The sequence below is a fragment of the Microcaecilia unicolor genome, chromosome 4, assembly GCF_901765095.1.
Source record: "Microcaecilia unicolor chromosome 4, aMicUni1.1, whole genome shotgun sequence".
Lineage (NCBI taxonomy): Eukaryota > Metazoa > Chordata > Amphibia > Gymnophiona > Siphonopidae > Microcaecilia > Microcaecilia unicolor.
In genome coordinates this window covers 4,475,581-4,496,015 of record NC_044034.1, presented here as the reverse complement: position 1 = coordinate 4,496,015, position 20,435 = coordinate 4,475,581, and the positions used below count along the sequence as shown (strand labels likewise).

General features: G+C 45.1%; 2 protein-coding genes across 2 annotated transcripts in view; both read right to left on the bottom strand.

Moving 5' to 3' along the window:
- Positions 1–984, bottom strand: part of LOC115468250 (E3 ubiquitin-protein ligase TRIM39-like) — a 340,997-nt gene extending 340,013 nt beyond the window's left edge. The window contains exon 1 of the mRNA XM_030199798.1: positions 561–984. Within this exon, the coding sequence (XP_030055658.1) occupies positions 561–974 (414 nt within the window). The 5' untranslated portion in view covers positions 975–984. The remainder of the gene's footprint in view (positions 1–560) is intronic.
- LOC115468254 (E3 ubiquitin-protein ligase TRIM39-like) overlaps positions 1–20,435 on the bottom strand; it is an 872,633-nt gene that overhangs the window by 357,922 nt on the left and 494,276 nt on the right. The gene's annotated exons all lie outside the window — the stretch shown is intronic.

The following is a 20,435-nucleotide window of genomic DNA, read 5'->3' as shown; positions in this document are numbered from 1 at the left end:
CTTTTTTGTTAAATTGTACAGCGCTGCGTAACCCTAGTAGCGCTCTAGAAATGTTAAGTAGTAGTAGTAAATGTATTCCTTCCAGGAACCACAACTCATAAGCTGAGTATTAACCCCTGAATGTAGATGGAAGATGCTCAGATAGACAGCAGCCAGGGTTCAAGTTTTGATGATTGAACTTACTGCTCACGTTTCAAACTCTGCTAATTCAACTCCTAGTTTTATGAGAAATAATTTCATTAAATACACACACCTTGTATTCCTGCGCAGCCTCCTCTATGAAGGAAAGGGAAATGGGACTTGATAAACCACTTTTCCATGGTTTTTGCAACTACATTCAAGGCAGTTTACATAGTATATTCAGGTACTTATTTGTAGCTGGGGCAATAGAGGGTTAAGTGACTTGTCCAGGGTCACAGAGCTGCAGTGGGAATTGAACCCAGTTCACCAGAACCAAAGTCTGCTGCACTACCCACTAGGCAACTCCTCCACTATGGGAATCACAGTGTGATATCGGTGACCCCAGGACACACTGTTATACTAAAGCTACTGACACTCACCTTGTATTCCTGCACAGCCTCCTTTATTGGGATCACGGTGTGAGATTTGTGATCTCTGGACTCTCTACAAATCAGGCAGATAATTTTCTGATCCTCTTCACAAAACAGCTTCAGTTTCTCTTCATGTTCCTCACACAGATTCTCCTCTTTGGGTCTCACTGAACACTGACTGAGCTTTTTCACCATTTCTGTAATATTTACCAGCTGCCTGTTTGGTCTGAGGTTCCTCTGCTGAGACGTTTCCCTGCACTGGGGACAGGGGAAGTCTGTGTCTCTCCCCTCCCAGCTCTGAGTGATACAGGAGCGACAGAAGTTGTGTCCACAGTCTGTCATCACCGGATCTGTAAAATAATCCAGACAGATAGAACAAGAAGCTTCATCTCGCAGACTCTCAGCAGGGTTTGCAGCAGCCATGATTCTTACAGGAAATGGAATTCAGTTTCTGTTTCACATTATAACTTGTAGTAAGTTTGAAAATGAGTGGCTCTGTGGAACAGGATCTTTGTCAAGGCTTTGTGTAATTTGAAGACACCAGGGCTGTCTGTCCTCCTTCCTGTCTCCTGGTTCCTCCCTTTTTTCCCCCACAGGAGTGACCTGTCCCTGAGTTTTCCTGTTTGTAACCTGGATCCTGGGGCGGGACAGCTCTGTAGCAAGCAAAGGTCTCAGGAAGGGGGCAGCTTTTGCAAAAGTGGGGCAGAGGAAGAGCAATTACCCTGGGACCCATTTAATCCCTACCTCCCTTTTAGTATGATCAGAGGCACCACTTGGGTTTGGTAAACCTGGGGAGGAGGTGAGTAAAGCATTAACGTCCCTTAGGAGGATTCTAATACCAAACTCTCTGTTAGAAAAGCAGGTGATGTGTTAGAATTTTAGCAAGAGTGTTAACCCTCTATCAGAGTAAACATATGTAGGGTTGCCAACCAATAGTCATTTGGCTGGGCAGTCAATGCTGCTGCCAGTTTTCTGCCAAGTTCCGGTCATCCACCTTCTTCATAGCAGCATTTTACTACCATCACAATCTGTTGCTTCTTCTATTCCCCACCCCCCAAGGGAGGGTAGGAAGAGAGGAGGAGGGGCTGGAGCACAGAGGGAGTGGTATGAAAAGAGGGTGAGGCTCTGGAATATGTGGAGAGGGGGATATGAAATGAGGGTGAGGTGCAAGACCATGTGGGGGTGGGCTGAAGAGAAAATGAGAATGTGATAGAACTGGAACCTAGTGATACAGACATAAACTATAAAAAAGTGTTGGTCTGTTTGGTTTCGGAGGTCCTTTTCCTCTTGAGAGAATCAGTTCTTTCAAAGTGGTGGTGGGAGAGACTGCTTTACTGTTCATTTATAGAGTAGACCTTTGGGATTGTTTCAGTCTGAACTTTGGTCTTTTCATTTTTATTATTTTTATTAGTTTTTAAGTATAACATCCATCCAAATTCATATAACTACAATACTGTTATAGTTCATAAATTGGAATTAAGTACACAACAGGTATACAAAAATGGAACATGCATATCTCAGTCTTATGTGGAAATCCCGAGCTAATGGAAAAATTAGTGTGGGACATGCAAAATGTTTAAAAAAAAAAGAAGGGAAAAGCCCTAAATACTGCTGCGTTGGGTTTAGCACATGGTCTTAGCATTCTGGGCTCCTTTTACCAAGCTGTGGCAAAAGGGTCCTGCACTGGCATCGGCTCATGTTTTTGACATGGATGTGCCGAGGCCCCCTTTTACTGCAGTGGGTTAAAGGGTAGGTCTTTCTTTGAAAAGCACTTCCCATGTTGTCATTTCGGGGTGGGGGGGGGAGTCCTTACCGCCACCCATGGAAGTGGCAGTAAGGGCTCGTGTGCTAACCTGGCAGTAACCAGGCAGTGCCTGATTACCACCGGGTACACACCAGTGCTACAAAAATAAATATATGACAGAACGCTGGAGGTAGGAAATACCGCCGGGCTGTTGTGGTAACCAGGAGATACTTCAGTTTTTGTGAGCAGTAAGCCCTCATTGGTCTTACCGCTGCTTTGTAAAACGGGCCCTAAGAGAGCTAAGACCAGATTCGAATGTGCTTTATTATAAGGTCTCTAATACAGGGTCATAAGAGTAGCCATAGTAGGTTAGACCAATGGTTCCTCTAACCTAGTAGTGGCCAATCCAAGTCACAAGTACATGGCAGAATCCCAAATAGTAGCAACATTTCATGCTACCAATCTCAGGGCAAGCAGTGGCTTCCCCATGTCTGTCTCAATAGCAGACTAAGGACTTTTCCTCCAGGAACTTGTCCAAACCTTTTTTAAACCCAGATATGCTAACCGCTGTTACTACATCCTCCGGCAAAGAGTTCCAGAGCTTAACCATTCGTTGAGTTAAAAAAATATTTCCTCCTGTTCGTATTAAAAGTATTTCCATGTAATTTCATTGAGTGTCCCCTAGTCTTTGCAAAAACCCAAGGGAATGGTACATTTTAGGGGGCGAAGAACTTTTGTACAGCAAAGAGGAGCAAACGGAGAAAAAAAGACAGCAAAAGCTCCTGAGTTGCAGTGGTAGCGTTGAGCAATCTGCTATACTGACTTCTTTCTTTCTTCTTACTATATTCTTTCATCTTCTCTGTTCTATTAATTGTGGCATTCATTTTATATTAGTTTATATGATTTTAATTTGTTTATTGTAAACTCTCCCCAAACGATCTGCCATAACTTTGGCTAAAATGTTTACATCGATATTCAGCAGAGATATCGGTCTATATGATCCACACACTGCTGGATCTCTCCCTGGTTTTAAAAGGACCGATATCCCCGCTTCCCTCATACTGGGAGGAACTCCATGGCCCCCAAAATTTGCATTGCCCACCCTAACTAATAATGGTGCCAGTTCCTTCCCAAATACCTTGTAATATTGCCCTGTATATCCATCGAGGCCAGGGGCCTTTCCCAGTTTTAACCCTTTAATGACCCTGAGAACGTCTTGCGTTGTAATTGCAGCCTCGAGCTCAGTCTTTTGCAGTCCTGTAATTTGTGGTATATCTAGCTCTTGTAAATATTCTCGCATCTTTCCTTGGGACACCACCTCCCCTTTAGAGTATAGTTTCGTGTAAAAATGAACAAATTGTCTGCTTATGTCCTTATCTTGGTGCAATATTTCATCCCGAGCACCTTTAATTTTTGTAATCGTATTTTTCACCTGTCTTTGTCTCAAGCTGCTCTACAATTTTTAAATGTCTGCGGGTCCCCAGTAGCATGGTGTTTAACCTCTAATTGTGCCAGTGTCTTTCGTGTATGCAGCTCATGTGCTTCCCGGTCCCTCTTTTTTTGCGCACCCCTTTGTATAAGATGCCCCCTAACTACTGCCTTGAGGGCATCCCATAGAATCCCTTCCGACATGTCCCCATTGTCATTGATTTGAAGATAATCTTGTATTATATTACATCCTGACAATCTTTTTCCTCCGCAATCAAAGTATCATTCAACCTCCACACTCGACCTCCACGCTCCTTTCCCAATTTTCCCACTATTACCCACACAGGCGCATGATCAGAAGCATGTATACTTTCAATTTCAGTTTCTTTTATAGCCCCCCACAGTGACTGGCTGCACCATATTGCATCTATCCTAGTGTATGTGTTTTGTGCATGGGAATAAAATGTATAAGTCCTCTGTCTGGGATGTTGTAATCTCCAAACGTCCACCAGGTCTAATTGTGCCATTAGCTTAAGAAACTTCCCCCTATATTGCTTACTTCCCTCAGCTCGTCCCAGAGAGTGGTCTAAATTTGAGGCTGTGTAGTTGAAATCCCCCCCCCCCACTGTATTATTTGACCTTTCCCAAATGCACTGAGTTCTGGCCTGATGGACTCAAAAAAGGCACCCTGTCGGTCCATAAGAGGAGATGTGCTGTGAGCTCTCTTACCCCTCCACCGTGCTTCGTGAGGCTTGCCTTTCGATCCCTGAATCTATGGGGAAAAGGAAGAGGAAGACAGGGGCTAAAGCCCCCTCTAGCGCTCAGGTCTTGTTTCAGCCACACGACAGACTACGTTGGAGGCGTTTTGTGCTCCAACACAAAGAACACACTTGCCGACCTTGGTTGGGTCTCCGGGTTCTACTGGAGACCTTAGCTCAGAGACGGTCTCTTTGAGCCCGCCTCAACAGACGGCACCGCGAAGACCCGTTGGAGGGACTGTCCCGCAAGGAGAGCTGCTGCTGTTGTCGGCCGCACCTACAGGGGGCCCACTGGGATCATCCACGCCGGACAACTTACCATCAGGGCGAAGTATGAGTGAAATTTTTCCCCAGGTTTCCCCTAATCAAGCAACTCCCACGGTGAATTTTGGTTTTATTTGTGAGACTGGCCGTTGTTACGTTGGAAACTCTGCTGGAAGCAATCTAGGCCTTCTGCGCAACAGTGCAACAATCCACGAATTCATTAAAAGCTGAAGTAGCCGAAATAACACATCAATATCAGTCATTAGACGAGCGGGTGAAGACACAAGAAGAAAAATGTGAGTCAAACAATTCTGAGATTAAAAAGTTACAAGTATGTTCAGGAACTTTGACTATAGACACTGAAAAGGTTCAGAAGAAGATTGAATACTTAGAGAATCAGTTAAGGCGAAATAATTTGAGATTCCTGAACTTTCCAAAATCGCCAATGATACCTGCTATAGAAATGTTGAGAAAATTCTTTTTGGAAGTTTTGGGAATACCGTCTGATTTATTTCCTCCAATAGTAAAGGCATATTATATTACTGGGTTGAAACTACCTTCTGCACCAAATGTGTCTCAAAACCTTACCGATTTATTGGAAACCTCTTTAGAGGTTATTACTGAGCGTACTACTCTATTAGTGACTTTCGCCTTCGAGTCAGATAGAAATAACGTTTTGAGGCTATACTTCAGAAATACTGTATGACTCAACAATTTTACGTCTCGAGGATACAGGTTTACCCGGACTTAAGTAGATCCACACAGAGACGGAGAAAAGAATTCCTCGCGCTGAGGCTGCGTGCTTTAGCGCTGGGAGAGACTTTTACCTTAAAATTTTCCTGCAGATGTTTATTTTCCTTGAATTCGGTTAACTATGTGTTTTTTGATCCAGTTAAATTGGTACAATTTATTTCCCTTAAGGAAAGTGACACAGTTGCGCAATCCTTGATTGCTCCAACGGATAGCTGAAACCGCTGGCTGACAAATGTGCTCTAACCTCTCATAATATCTCTTTTTGCTAAATATTGAGTTAATTCTCTTTAAATAATTTCCTTATATCTTGGACTTATTACGTGGACGAATTTAAAAGATATTTTCCTGTTATCTACTTTCAAATAGATGTATTCTCTTTTCTGGCATATATAAAAAAAGGCACCCTGTCCACTATTAGGGGCATATATATTAACCAGAGTAATGTGTTGCTCTCCTATCTTCCCTTTCACCGCTAAACATCTTCCCTCTTTCCCTTTGAAAATGTCTTCCTGAACAAATCTAAGATGTGCTTTAACAAAGATGGCAACTCCCCCCGTTTTCCCCCCCTTAGGGTCCGCCAGCAGAAAGCAGTCACCCAGTTGTTTACTTCTAAGCAAGTGTTCATCTTGTTTCCTTATAACATAATCACGTCCCATTTTAACCGGTTCAATTCTTTAAATACAATGCTCCTTTTCTCAGGGTTATTCAGACCATTGACATTCCATGTTCCCACCCGTAACCTTCCCCCCACTCCCCCCCTGCATCTGGCTCTGTTCCCTCTCTGCCTGATCAGTTCCTGAGGGATTGAACCATCGCCAGAGAGCTGCCCCTCTGATATCCCTTCTCATTCGCTGCCCCCCTGCTTATATACCTCCTATAGTAATCAAACATCCTGTCACTTCCCTCCTATAGTTATCAACATTCAGTCAATAGATAATACTATTATCCTGTGAGATCCAATGTTGTTCCAGCCACCATGATCAGTCCACTCCGCTGGCTTCAGATCTGCGGCTAACTCGGGGACCCTTGCCCCTTCGCTCCACGCGCTTTGTTCCATCCCTCTTTACCTTTCTTAGGACTTGGTGTCCGCTGCTTGTCTGTCTGTTCCGCTGTGTTTGGCAAATCTGTGCACCCCATCTCCTTCAACGACTTCCAAACTCCTTCAGTAGACAGGAATCTCCGGGTCTTATTACCCACTGTGACTTGCATGCCCAGGGGATAAAGCCACTTATATCTCAGTCCCTCTTTTTGCAGGTATCTGGTGATCTCCTTATATTCTGTCCTTCTCTGCAGTGTCTTTCTGGCCAGATCTTGAAATACCTGGGGTTTACAATTCTTCCAGGTAATCTCACCCAGTCTCCGGGCTTTTCTCCAGATTGCCTCTTTTACTCCAAACTCATGAAAACAAACCACAATGTCTCTAGGCTGTCCTCCCCTTTGGGGACCTAGACTCCTATGGGCCCGATCAATTTTAATGCGTTTGGAGTTTTGCTCTTCTCCTCCTGTATTTCCCGGGTCCATAATAAAATTACACAGGTCCTGAATTACTTTCACCACATCCTTAAACTCTGCCTCCTCTGGGATTCCTTTAAATCGCAAATTGCATCTTCGGGATCTGTTTTCTAAATCCTCTAAGTCTCTTCTCAGCTGCTGTTCTGCTTTAAGATCTTTCTGCAGATCCCGCACCTCCTCTGCCATATTTTCCACCCTCTCCTCTGTCTCTGCCACATGGTTCCCAATTTCCTTCAGCTCCTCATGCAGCAATGCAACTGCATTTTGGATACTGGTTCTTGTGGCCACCATTTCAGCTTTTAAGTCTTTAAACCAGCGAATAAATGCTGTCTTACCACAGTCAGCCTCTTCCTCAGAATCTCCAGCAGCCATCTTGGAGCCTTTCAAGCTAGCTCGGGGAGCAGCACACTTCGAGGATCCGGATCCATCCAGCAGGTATTTAAATTTGGAGAGTCTTTTTCTTGCTGCCATGCTTGTATACACTACAGGAGCCTCTGCACTTGCGAAATCGCCGTGTTTTTCGGGGTTACAGCACTTATTTACTCTGTTCTCAGCAGAGCTCTGAAATCAGGCTGCCATCCCTTAGCGATGATGTCACTTCCTCCTCATCATCCCATTTATTTCTAATACTTGTATTGTCATTGTAGTATTTATGACAGATCATAAAAGACAGATTACATAGAAATGCAATGAGTCCCTGCCCTACTGAGCTTACAGTCTCACTTAATATACCTCATGGTTATTGATAGATCAGTAGATTTTTGTGTTATTCACTATTTATTCGCAATATCTTATACCATCTGTTGCTTTCACTATGTCATTCAAACCCCTCTTTACATTTATATGCTTTGTACAGGAAAGAAAGAAATCCTCAAACTATAATATTTCTGTAGCAGTGATTGGTTTGAACATGTTTAACACAAATCTGTAAAATCTTCCACCTCTCACAATCCTACCAGAGACTTGAGATTAAGGAAATACAGTGCACTCCATTTAAGTGCACGTCGGATAAGCGCATGCTCTGTTTAACTGCATGCCGTACTTCGGTCCCGTTTTTGGCACCATCAATTTCTGTGGAGACAAACCGGTTTAGCGCACCGCTGATTCGCTTATATGCATGGTTTAAGACCGCTCCTCTGCAGGAAAGACTCCGCATAAGCGCATGCACGGAATATGGAAGCCAATTGGCACGTGACAAAGGGGCGGTAAATTTGAAATCTCGTTGGTTAAGTGCCACAGGCAGAATAAGCGAAAGAATGTTGTTAGAGTGTACACTGGACTTGTCGTCGTCGTCGTCGCTGCGGAACTGTAAGACTTTAACACTGACTGAACGAATAGAAGTTCTTAAAAAATTAGAAAACAAAGTCAAGCATCTATTGCTAAAGAAAATGGTGTCAATCCCTGTCAAATTTCACGTGTCTTGAAGCAGAAAGATCAGCTTCTGGAAGACTGGCAAAACAATACAAAATCCACACAGGAAACGTAAACAGGCGGGAAAAGCTGAGGATGTAGAAGATGCTTTTCTTCGGTGGTTTTCTCCAGTCAGGAGCAGACAGTTTCCTGTCAGTGGTCCACTGCTTATGGAGAAAGCTAACCAGCTAGCTGAAAGTCTTGGACCAACTGAATTCAAAGCCACTGTTGGATGGTTGGAAACATGGAAGGAGAGGTACAACATAAAATTCAAGAAACAGCATGGTGAAAATCAAGACGCTGATGACTTTGGTGCTGAAAATTGGGTTGTTTCAGTTCTTCCTACCGTAAGCCCCTCCCCCACTCCTGGGTTAAGCTGACACACCAATGTGTTCTGGTTCAGTTGATTGAAGTAGTCGAGACCAGATGCCTTGAACACATTACCCAGAAGTGGAGAGAAGATTAAAAAAAAAAAAAAACTAGAGCAAGCTGATTTTAAGATTTTTTTTTTCCTATTTAAGGCAATAAAAAACCCCAACAATTTAATAGTCAATAAAAATAAACATTTAATGGTAATACTACCTGTTTCATATACTGTTTTTTTTTCCCTTGCACAAAACTGGAACACTTAGGCACTGGTAAGTTAACTGCACATAAGTAACTGTGTTTCTTTCTCTCAATTCAGTTTGTTTCTATTTTCAACTTATAACTATACTAGTAAAAAAGGCCCGTTTCTGACACAAATGAAACGGGCGCTAGCAAGGTTTTTCTCGGAGTGTGTATGTTTGAGAGAGAGTGTATGTGAGAGTGACTGTGTGAGAGAGCGAGAGTGAATGTGCGAGTGTGTGTGACAGAGAGAGAGTGAGACTGGGTGCGAGTGTGTGCCACCCCCCTCCCTTCGAGTTCCAGGGTCGTCCCCTGCCTCCCTCTTCTCTCCCAGTTCCAGAGTGCCCCCTCCCTTCCAGTTCCAGGCCCCCTCCCTACGAAATATGAGGATGAGAAATATAACCATTATCATTACTCTACTACTACTACTACTACTACTATTTAGCATTTCTATAGCGCTACACAAACATAGAAGAAAGACAGTCCCTGCTCAAAGAGCTTACAATCTAACAACAGAACTACGCAACATACATCAGATACGTATCTTTCCCGTATATACATAGTTAAATACTCTCTCAAAATTGTAGCTTTTTGCTTCTTTTAAATTCTTTTATTGTCCTCGTGTATGTCGAAAGAATTTGATCCTTTGTGAATCAATTTTGTTTCTGCAGGATTTTCACCTTCACTTCCCAGGAAGTTAGGACTCGGTCTAAATACCAGGTAAGTATTTCTTTCTCTTATTTATTTTGGCACTAAATACCACTTAGCTGTAACAGTTTGTTTATTCAGTCCCTCTGGAATCACGAATTGAAGTCTTGCTTGCGTGGGGGCCCAGGAGATTTTTCAGATGCTGGTTTCTCAGGATTCTTCCTCTTCTCCCTAAACCTCACTTAAAAAACTAAAAAAGGAGGCTATACCCTCTCTCCCTATCTACAGAATACTCTCTGTCTTAGGTGACATTTAATTTATGGAATCAAAGACTTAAACAGAATGTAAATAAAATGTGCTTTCCTTCCAAGCCTATGCTCAATTTTGATTCCCTGCTCTAAAAGGAGCGGCCAAGGAACTCATTCACACTGTCTTCCTTGCAATGCCTCCCTCGACATTCTCTTTCTCAGTACAGAACCTTAGCTTTACAATACTAAAGTGTCCCTATGTTTCACACATCCATTCCTAGATATTATTCTGCTTTTAGCCACCCAACCATCAAATTGTATTTATTTTTCAAACCCAGTGAGAAACAGTTATCCACACTCAGAGTCCACTCTCCTTCACTTCAATCACTTCCCAATTCATAGTAACATAGTAAATGACGGCAGATAAAGACCTGAACGGTCCATCTAGTCTGCCCAACAAGCTAAACTCATTTTACATGGTATGTGATACTTTTTGTATACCTGAGTTTAATTTGTCCTTGCCTTTCTCAGGGCACAGACCGTAGAAGTCTGCCCAGCACTCTTCTTGTACTAAGTTCTGAAGCTAACGTCAAAGCCCCTTAAAATTTACACTCCAGCCCATCCCTATCTATTCAGTCACGATCAGGGCATAGACCGTAGAACTCTGCCCAGCTCCCATTTTACATAGTAACATAGTAGATGACGGCAGAAAAAGACCCGCACGGTCCATCCAGTCTGCCCAAAAAGATAAATTCATATGTGCTACCTTTTTATTTGTACTGTCCTCTTCAGGGCACAGACCGTATAAGTCTGCCCAGCACTATCCTCGCCTCCCAACTACCAGTCCCGCCTCCCACCACCAGCTCTGACACAGACCGTATAAGTCTGCCCAGCACTATCCCTGCCTCCCACCACCGGCTTTGGCATAGACCGTATAAGTCTGCCCAGCACTATCCCCGCCTCCCAACCACCAGCCCCGGAACAGACCGTATAAGTCTGCCCAGCACTAGCCCCGCCTCCCAACCACCAGCTCTTCCACCCATTCTAGGCTAAGCTCCTGAGGATCCCTCCCTTCCTTAGTGAATTAAGTAATCAGTACTGACACACCTCAGCACACAACCTATCGCTCCCTTATCTTCAGCTCCTTCTGCCAATCGTCAGCTATAGCGTTTTCAAGTGACTCAGCCCAGGCTCCATTTTCCTTTTCCCCATAGAAGTCATCCTACCTTACCCCAAACTGTACCGAAATTTCAACTACAATTCAGCCCTTCATTCCCCCTGGCCCTGAATCATGTTTTTATTTTTCAAAAATATTTATTTTTACTGTTTGTCCCACCTTTTTCTAAAAACCAAAACAAAAATTTACACATCCCAAATTAAATTAATTCCTACTTCAAAAATTAAATTAATCCTTTCTGCATCTCCAGAGTCGAATTTATAATTTTAAACCCCAAAATAGACCCCTTTTTAGCCTTCCCGTAAAAACTACTGCTTAAAATTGAAATTTACACTTTTAAAACCCCCAGAAAATATTAATAAAACTCCCCGAACCCAAAACTACAAAAAAAATTTAAATCCAATTAATCCTTTCCTTCCCAGAACATAAAATCCCCAAACCCACAAATTAAAAAAAAACTGAATCAAATTTTGGGTCACTCAACCCCTTACCTTATTCCTGAAGGTCCCTTGACATGACGACCCCCCACAGTTCCGATCCCGAGGGACTCCTTCCCGAAACGGAGCCAAAACAAAACAAAAAAAACCCCAAACTGCTGAAAACGATGGAACTCCAGCCGGGCCTAACAAAAATCGAGCCCCAGGCCTCAGTGAGGCCTACTGGAGCTCCATGGATGGACACGTACACGCGTTACGTCACTCCTCACCCCTCCCGCTGGCTAGGCCGCAAACTGGGCCTTCTTCTCCTGCCGGAAGCCTGGTTCCCTTCATTACTGGCATCCTCTCGAACGCGGTTCGGATGCAAGTCTACAGCGCCTCCGCGCCAGAACTCCCAAAATGCTCCGGAGCCCCCCTCCGGACCACCAACCCCCCCCCCCACCACCAATTGTCCCAAAACGGCTGCAAAGACGCCCAAAGTGCCCGGTCCTATGGGAACACCCCCTCCTTCCGCCACCGGCCCCAAAACAGGGCCCGAAGATACCGGGGAAACCCAGCTGAGGACGTGCCCAACCATCCCCGGGCCCCAGAAATTCACGACGCCATCTCCTGCAACACCCCTCCGACCAGCGGCCTCGTCCCGGGCCACCCACACTGCCGCCCCAGCCTCCGGGGCCCTCCAAAGGTAATTAGTTTTAACCCCTTAGGGTTACATTAGGCTAATATCCTTAATACTGTAGCAAGTTTTAAATTATTGAAAAACTCAAAAACACTAAGATGGAGTCAGCAGTCCAGCAGCGAGAAGGGTGCTATCCAGTCTTTTGCATTGAGTGTAACATGTATGATTATCTCCCAGTTGGTGAGATGTCATATTTGTGTGCACGATGCAAAGAGCTCCTAGCTCTCAGAGAATGGGTCTGTTCTCTTGAGGCTAGAATAGCAGACTTGGTGGAGCTGAGGAAGACAGAAGGGTACATAGAGTAGAACTACAGGGATGTTGTAGAGAAGTCCCACCTCCAGTCTGGCAGCCCCTGTCCTAGAAGGAGAGCATCACCCTGGTGAAGTAGGAAGTACTCCTGTAGCCAGGACCTGCCCACCAGAGGATGTACTATACTCTTGCACCAAGGATATGTCTCCAAGAACTTCTGCTTAGGAGAGAAGGGTTAGGAAAGCTGTTGTAGTTGGTGATTTAATCATTAGGCATATAGATAGCTGGGTGGCTGGTGGACATGAGGATCACCTGGTGACTGCCTAATGCAAAGGTGGCGGACCTCACGTGTCACCTAGACAGGATCTTAGTGCAAGGGAGGAGTCAGCTGTCTTGGTAAATGTGGGTACCAATGACGTAGGAAAATGTGGGAGGGAAGTTCTGGAAACCAAATTTCAGCTCTTAAGTAGAAAACTGAAGTCCAGATCCTCCAGGGTCTCATTTTCAGAGATGCTCCCCGTTCCACACGCAGAACCCAAAAGGCAGGCAGAGCTCCGAAGTCTCAATGCGTGGTTGAGATGATGGTGCAGGGATGAGGGATTTAGATTTGTTAGGAACTGGGAGACATTCTGGGAAATAGGGAGTCTGTTCCGAAAGGATGGGCTCCAGCTTAACCGGGATGGAACCAGACTGCTGACGCTAACTTTTGAAAAGGAGATAGAGAAGCTTTTAAACTGGAATGGGAGGAAAGCCGACAGTTGCCCAGGAACACATGGTTCGGTGTGGAGTATCCTTCAAGGATACTATTGAAACAGGACATTTAGGGAATCCCAGTAGCAGTGGCGTAGGAAGGTGGGGCGGTCCGCCCCGGGTGCACGCCGCTGGGGGGTTGTCAGCTCCGCTGGTTTCCTGCTCCCTCTGCCCTGGAACAGGTTACTTCCTGTTCCGGGGCAGAGAGAGCAGGGAACCAGCGGAGCCGACGCAGCTCCCAGCAATGTGCAGTCGGGGCGGATGTCACGTTTGTGACCATATTCCATGCTGGGCTTGCTTTGGGGTTGCTCCAGTCAAGTCTAGCCGGCTGGAAAATCCTGAAGCCTGGGGGGAAATCCTGAATCCCATTCCAGTCAAGTTAGATCCGGTCCGGGATCCTGTTCTTGCCAAGCCATGCTCTGCTGTCAAGCCTCACCCTTCTTTATGACCTCAGCTGGGAGTGCCTTTATCAAGCACCTGGGAACTTTCTGGTTTGCCTTTGCAACAGAGGTCCTCAGAGGAGTTTTCCTTTGGTAAGAGTTAGTTACAATGCTATTTCCTGCTTTCAGCTTTGACTCTGCTAGCCTTTTGGATTATTCTACTGTCTGCTGCCTGCCTAGAGACCCGGCTTACTGTCTGCAGCCTGCCTAGAGACCCGGCTTGCTTCTGGATTATTCTACTGTCTGCAGCCTGCCTAGAGACCCAGCTTGCTTCTGGATTATTCTACTGTATGCAGCCTGCCTAGAGACCTGGCTTGCTTTTGGATTATTCCGTCTGCTGCCTGCTTAGAGACCCGGTTGCTTCTGGACTTTTCTACTGTCTGCTGCCTGCCTAGAGACCCCGCTTGCTTCTGGATTATTCTACTGTCTGCTGCCTGCCTAGAGACCCGGCTTGTTTTTGGATTATTCTTCTGTATGCAGCCTGCCTAGAGACCTGGCTTGCTTTTGGATTATTCCGTCTGCTGCCTGCTTAGAGACCCGGTTGCTTCTGGACTTTTCTACTGTCTGCAGCCTGCCTAGAGACCCAGCTTGCTTCTGGATTATTCTACTGTCTGCTGCCTGCCTAGAGACCCGGCTTGTTTTTGGATTATTCTACTGTATGCAGCCTGCCTAGAGACCTGGCTTGCTTTTGGATTATTCCGTCTGCTGCCTGCTTAGAGACCCGGTTGCTTCTGGACTTTTCTACTGTCTGCAGCCTGCCTAGAGACCCAGCTTGCTTCTGGATTATTCTACTGTCTGCTGCCTGCCTAGAGACCCGGCTTGTTTTTGGATTATTCTACTGTATGCAGCCTGCCTAGAGACCTGGCTTGCTTTTGGATTATTCCGTCTGCTGCCTGCTTAGAGACCCGGTTGCTTCTGGACTTTTCTACTGTCTGCTGCCTGTCTGGAGACCCCAGCGTGTATTGCCTCAGCTGCAGTTCCTGTCTGGTGGATCCTGGCCTGGGATTGACGGTAAATCTGTTTTACCTTGTCTTGTGTTTGGCTGATTCTCCTGCTGCTGTTGCTCTACGGCAGTGGTCCAAGGGCTCACTACCCAGAGGTTCGGTGAGAAACCTGACAGCGGATCAGCCCTCTCGCCGTCCCTCGCTGCTTTACGATGTAAGTACGCGCTCCGGGGGGGGGGGCGCTCCAGAGGGGGGAGGGTGCTCCAGAGGGGGGAGGGTGTGCTGTGCTGCACCCGGGGGGGGGGGGGGGGGTGCGCAGCAGCGAGCCGCCCTGGCTGTCAGCTGCCCTCGCTACAGCACTGCCAGGTAGAGAGGATTCAATAATGTTGAAAGTAAGCCAGGTGTGCTTAATGAGAGAGCAGGATAAAGGGTGCATATTATCCCCTTCAACTTCTAAGCAGCTTGTAGATCAAAGGGAAAAAACACTACTACTACTACTACTACTACTTAGCATTTCTATAGCGCTGCCAGGGTTACGCAGCGCTGTACAAGTTTAAACACGGGGAGGGACAGTCCCTGCTCAAGAGAGCTTACAATCTAACGGTAACAGACTACGTAGTCAGTGTAGGTAACAGGAATGGGGGAGGTGGTTAGGCGCCAAAAGCAAGGGAGAAGAGATGGGCCTTGAGTAAGGACTTGAAAATGGGCAGGGAGGGCGCATGGCGTATGGGCTCAGGAAGTCTGTTCCAGGCATAAGGCGCTGCGAGGCAGAAGGGGCGGAGTCTGGAGTTAGCGGTGGTGGAGAAGGGTACAGATAGGAGTGATTTGTACTGAGAGCGGAGGTTACGGGTGGGAACATACGGGGAGAGGAGGGTAGAGAGGTAATGGGGGGCAGCAGATTGAGTGCACTTGAAGGTCAATAGAAGAATTTTGAACTGTATACGGTAGTGGATTGGGAGCCAGTGAAGCGACTTGAGGAGGGGGGTGATATGAGAGTATCGGTTCACGCGGTAGATAAGACGTGCGGCCGAATTTTGGACAGATTGAAGGGGGGATAGGTGGCTAAGCGGGAGGCCAGCGAGGAGAAGGTTGCAATAGTCAAGACGAGAGGTAACGAGCGAGTGGACGAGGGTGCGGGTGGTCTGTTCAGAGAGGAAAGGGCGAATTTTGCTAATATTATAGAGGAAGAAGCGACAGGTCTTAGCTGTCTGTTGGATATGGGCAGAGAAGGAGAGGGAGGAATCGAAGATGACTCCGAGATTGCGTGCAGAAGAGACGGGGAGGATGAGGGTGTTGTCAACAGAGACGGAAAGTGGGGGGAAGAGGAGAAGAGGGTTTGGGTGGAAAGATAATTTGAAGTGCCTGTATACAAATGCTGGAAGCCTAAAAAATAAGATGGGAGAGTCCATAGCACTAAATGATGAGGTAGATATAATAAGCATCACAGAGACTTGGTGGAAAGAGGACAATCAATGGGACACTGTGTTAACAAGGTACAAACTGTATTGCAATAATAGAGAGGAAAAAATTGGAGGGGGGTTTCGCTATATGTTAAAGAGGGAATTAAGTCAAATAAAATAAACATTTCACATGACACAGATAGCAGTGTGGAATAACTATGGATAGAAATTCCATCTGTGAAGGGAAGGAATATTCTTGTAGGGCAGAACAGACGGATGAAAATGTTTACAGAGATTAGGAAAGCTGGCAAATTGGGCAAAGCTATAATAATGGGCGATTTCAATTACCCCAGAAGGATAAATGTTACATCAGTGAGTGAGATAACATTTCTAGATGTAATAAATGACTGCCTCTGGGAACTGCAGGGAGGGCAGCAGTGACCTCTCCCCATGGAGCTTCCTGTGTGTAACCTGGCGCCTGGGGCAGGGGCACAGCCCAGCTCTCTAAAGCAAGTAAAGGTCTCAGGAAGGGGGCAGCAAGGCCGGCACAACCATTAAGCAAGACTAGTGGTTTCTTTATTTCCACAGGGGGTTAATACCGAGTTAACGCAGGAGCCCTTACTGCCACCTCAACAGCTGGCAGTACATGCTCCCCCCCCCCCCCGAAATAGCTACGTGGCAAGTGCAAAACTTACCATGTGACCATTTCTTTTTTTGGGCTTTTACCCACTGTGGTAAAAGGAACCTCGGCGTGTGGCAAAGGTGGCCCCTTGGTTTTTGTTAGAGGAAGTTGGTCTACAATGTTGATAACATTACCTTTCTTATCCCTATCTTCTCATCACTTGAACAAGCCAAATCTAGGGGCCCCTTTTACTAAGCCACGGTAAAATGTGGCCTGTGGCAGTGTAGACACACATCTAAAACCATCCTGAGCCCTTAACCCCACCCATTGATCTAGCGGTAAGGGCTCACTCGCTACACGCGCGGTGACCTGTCAGCACGCGCAAACTGCCGATTACCGCCAGAAAAGGCGCACGTGGGAGGAAATAAATAAATAATTCCTCCAGGCATTATGGGTGTGAACCAAATGGGTGGAGGAGTAGCCTAGTGGTTAGGGTGGTGGACTTTGGTCCTGAGGAACTGAGTTCGATTCCCGGCACAGGCAGCTCCTTGTGACTCTGGGCAAGTCACTTAACCCTCCATTGCCCCATGTAAGCCGCATTGAGCCTGCCATGAGTGGGAAAGCGCAGGGTACAAATGTAACAAAAAATAAAATAGATACTATTGGAGATTCTACATGGAATGTTGCTACTATTGGAGATTCTACATGGAATGTTGCTATTCCACTAGCAACATTCCATGTAGAAGGCTACACAGGCTTCTGTTTCTGTGAGTCTGTCGTCCTGCATGTACGTGCGCCACATTGGTGATCTGCAAGGGCCAACATCTACATGGAATGTTGCTAGTGGAATAGCAACATTCCATGTAGAATCTCCAATAGTAGCAACAGTGGAGGAGTGGCCTAGTGGTTAGGGTGGTGGACTTTGGTCCTGGGGAACTGAGGAACTGAGTTTGATTCCCACTTCAGGCACAGGCAGCTCCTTGTGACTCTGGGCAAGTCACTTAACCCTCCATTGCCCCATGTAAGCCGCATTGAGCCTGCCATGAGTGGGAAAGCGCAGGGTACAAATGTAACAAAAATAAAATAGATACTATTGGAGATTCTACATGGAATGTTGCTACTATTGGAGATTCTACATGGAATGTTGCTATTCCACTAGCAACATTCCATGCAGAAGCCTGCGCGGCCACATTGGTGATAGTTAACCCTCCATTGCCCCATGTAAGCCGCATTGAGCCTGCCATGAGTGGGAAAGCGCAGGATACAAATGTAACAAAAAAAAAAATCTGAAATTACGCTGGCCTGGTGGTAGGTCTCATTTGCACGCATGTAGAGCCTACCGCGGATTAGTAAAAGGGTCCCCTAGTATATCCACTAGCATAAAAATAGTAGAAGGATGGATTGCAGAAATTCTGTTTGAAACTAAATGTCGATAAGACTCAGGGCCCTGTTTACTAAGCTGGTTATAGGGAGGTAGGAGAGTTTCACCTTGTTTTGGGGAGATTTTCTAGATTTTTTTTTAGCTCATTTCATTTTGATTTCTTTTTACAGGAATAATTTCAAATAGCTTCTTTTATTTGCAAATGCCGAGTGTCAAATTCTTGTTTTGTTTTGTTGCATTTGTTCATTTTAAAATGAAAGCAACAGTCTGTAAGACTAGGGGGCATACAATGAAGCTACAAAGTAGTAAATTTAAAACAAATCAGAGAAAATATTTCTTCACTCAGCGTGTAATTAAACTCTAGAATTCGTTGCCAGAGAATGTAGTAAAAGCAGTTAGCTTAGCGGGGTTTAAAAAAGGTTTGGATAAGAAAAGTCCATAAGCCATTATTAAAATAGACTTGGAGAAACTCCACTGCTTATTTCTAGCATAAGCAGCATAAAATGTATTGTACTGTTTTGAGATCTTGCCAGGTACTTGTGACCTGGATTGGCCACTGTTAGGATGATGGACCTTAGGTCTGTCTCAGTATGGCAGTACTTATGTACTTATGTAACATTTTTAGCACGGGCATCTCTAACCTTAGCGCTCACTAAAAACGCTTCATAAACAGGGCCCTTAGTTCCTTTTGATAAGAAATAAATTCAATTGGTTTCAGAAATTAGGATCTTCTTTTGCCGATACATTATTTCTTTATTTATTTTGTTGCATTTGTATCTCACATTTTCCCACCTATTTGCAGGCTCAATGTGGCTTACATTGTGTCGTAACAGCATAGATTAAACAATCAAGAATAAATACTTCATATCGTAATATTGCATTAAAGTTCATTAGTAACAGAATCATTTAACCAGTCAGGAATAGAGAGTTCAGTTATGATAAGGGTTTTGTTGTTGGTAATTAGGATCATTTAACACATACTAATTTGCTCATTAAAAAATGTTGACATTATTGAGAAAGGTATGTCAGATACTTAGATATTTCACGGAGGATTCCTTCCAACTATTGCCCCAAAGTCTCCTGTTGTCTCAAATTGATTAATGTAACTTGATTTTTATCGCTTTTCCCTATATCTGTCTCGAAAAAATAAGAACAATTCAGAACATAGTGGTAAGATTCATTTTTTTTCCGTAGCTATTACTGATCATGTTTAACCTTATCTAATCTGTTTACATTGGCTTCCATTTGAGAACAGAGTTCTGTTGAAATTTTACTGTGTCCTATTTAGAGTTCAGCATGGCTCGGCATCTTTATATCTGTATAACTTATTCTGTTTCTCCCAGAATACTAATTATTCCTTGCTCAACACTCATTATTAAGTTCATCGTTTGCGTGTCAAGCTGCAAAATTATGGAAAGAACTCCCCATTCCGATTAGAAGTACTCCTGATTATAAATCCTTTAGGAAACAATTGAAAACTATTTTATTTTAAAAAATCTTATTTTTCATAATTGTTTTTTTTCTCTTGCGTCTTTGTTAATCTCTCGTAGGTTTTGTTTTATGATATGAAGAGGATAATTTTATTGTAATTTCTCAAAAATTGTTTCCGTTCTCTTAGGGGGTCATTTACAAAGATGCGCTAACCTTGCAGACGCCCATAATATTCCTATTGGAATCTATCGATTAGTGCAGTAAAAATGGCCTTAATGTTTTCCACTTGAACTTCTTTGAGGTATAAGTGGAATACAACAATCATTGCTATTCTATGCTAAGCTTCTGGAGAACAGCCCTTTTGGAAACTGCCCTCATTTGTGTGTATTGTGCTATATAAGAATGATGTCTTTTGGGGGGGGGGGGGGGGGGCAGATTAGGTGACTGAAAGGTATCTAATACTCCTGTACCGGTCCTGTGTGGCAGAGGAAGACAAGTCAGCGCATGTTCCTTGGGACCCAGGTAATCCCTCCCCCCCCCCCCCCCCATGGTTGTGAAGTTCTATAAATAGCAGAACATAAGTATTGTGAGGAACCCCTGAGGGTCAGGGAAGAAGAAATCTGGGAGAGGAGCAAGATGGGTAGGTTTCATACCCGGGACTCCAACTACAAGTCCCAGGATCCTAGGGGGCATAAGTTTCCAAGAGCGGAGAAGGGAGGCAGGACTACAGTTCCCAAGAACCCCTGCAAAGTCCTGAGGATAAGCAAAGGGAGCAGCAAGGGAACTACAAGTCCAGGATCCCGAGGGAGAGGGGGATTGGTGTGGAGCATAATCAGGAGGGACGAGGACCAGCTGGGGACCATAAAGGGAGAGGAGCCCATGGAATAGAAAGGCGGAGGGAAGAGGTCGGACAGGAGATCCAAGCCCAAGCTGGCTTGGGAAGTGAGCCCATGGAGATTGCTGCTCTAGCTCAGGTACAAGGGAAGAAGTTGAAAGGCTTCAT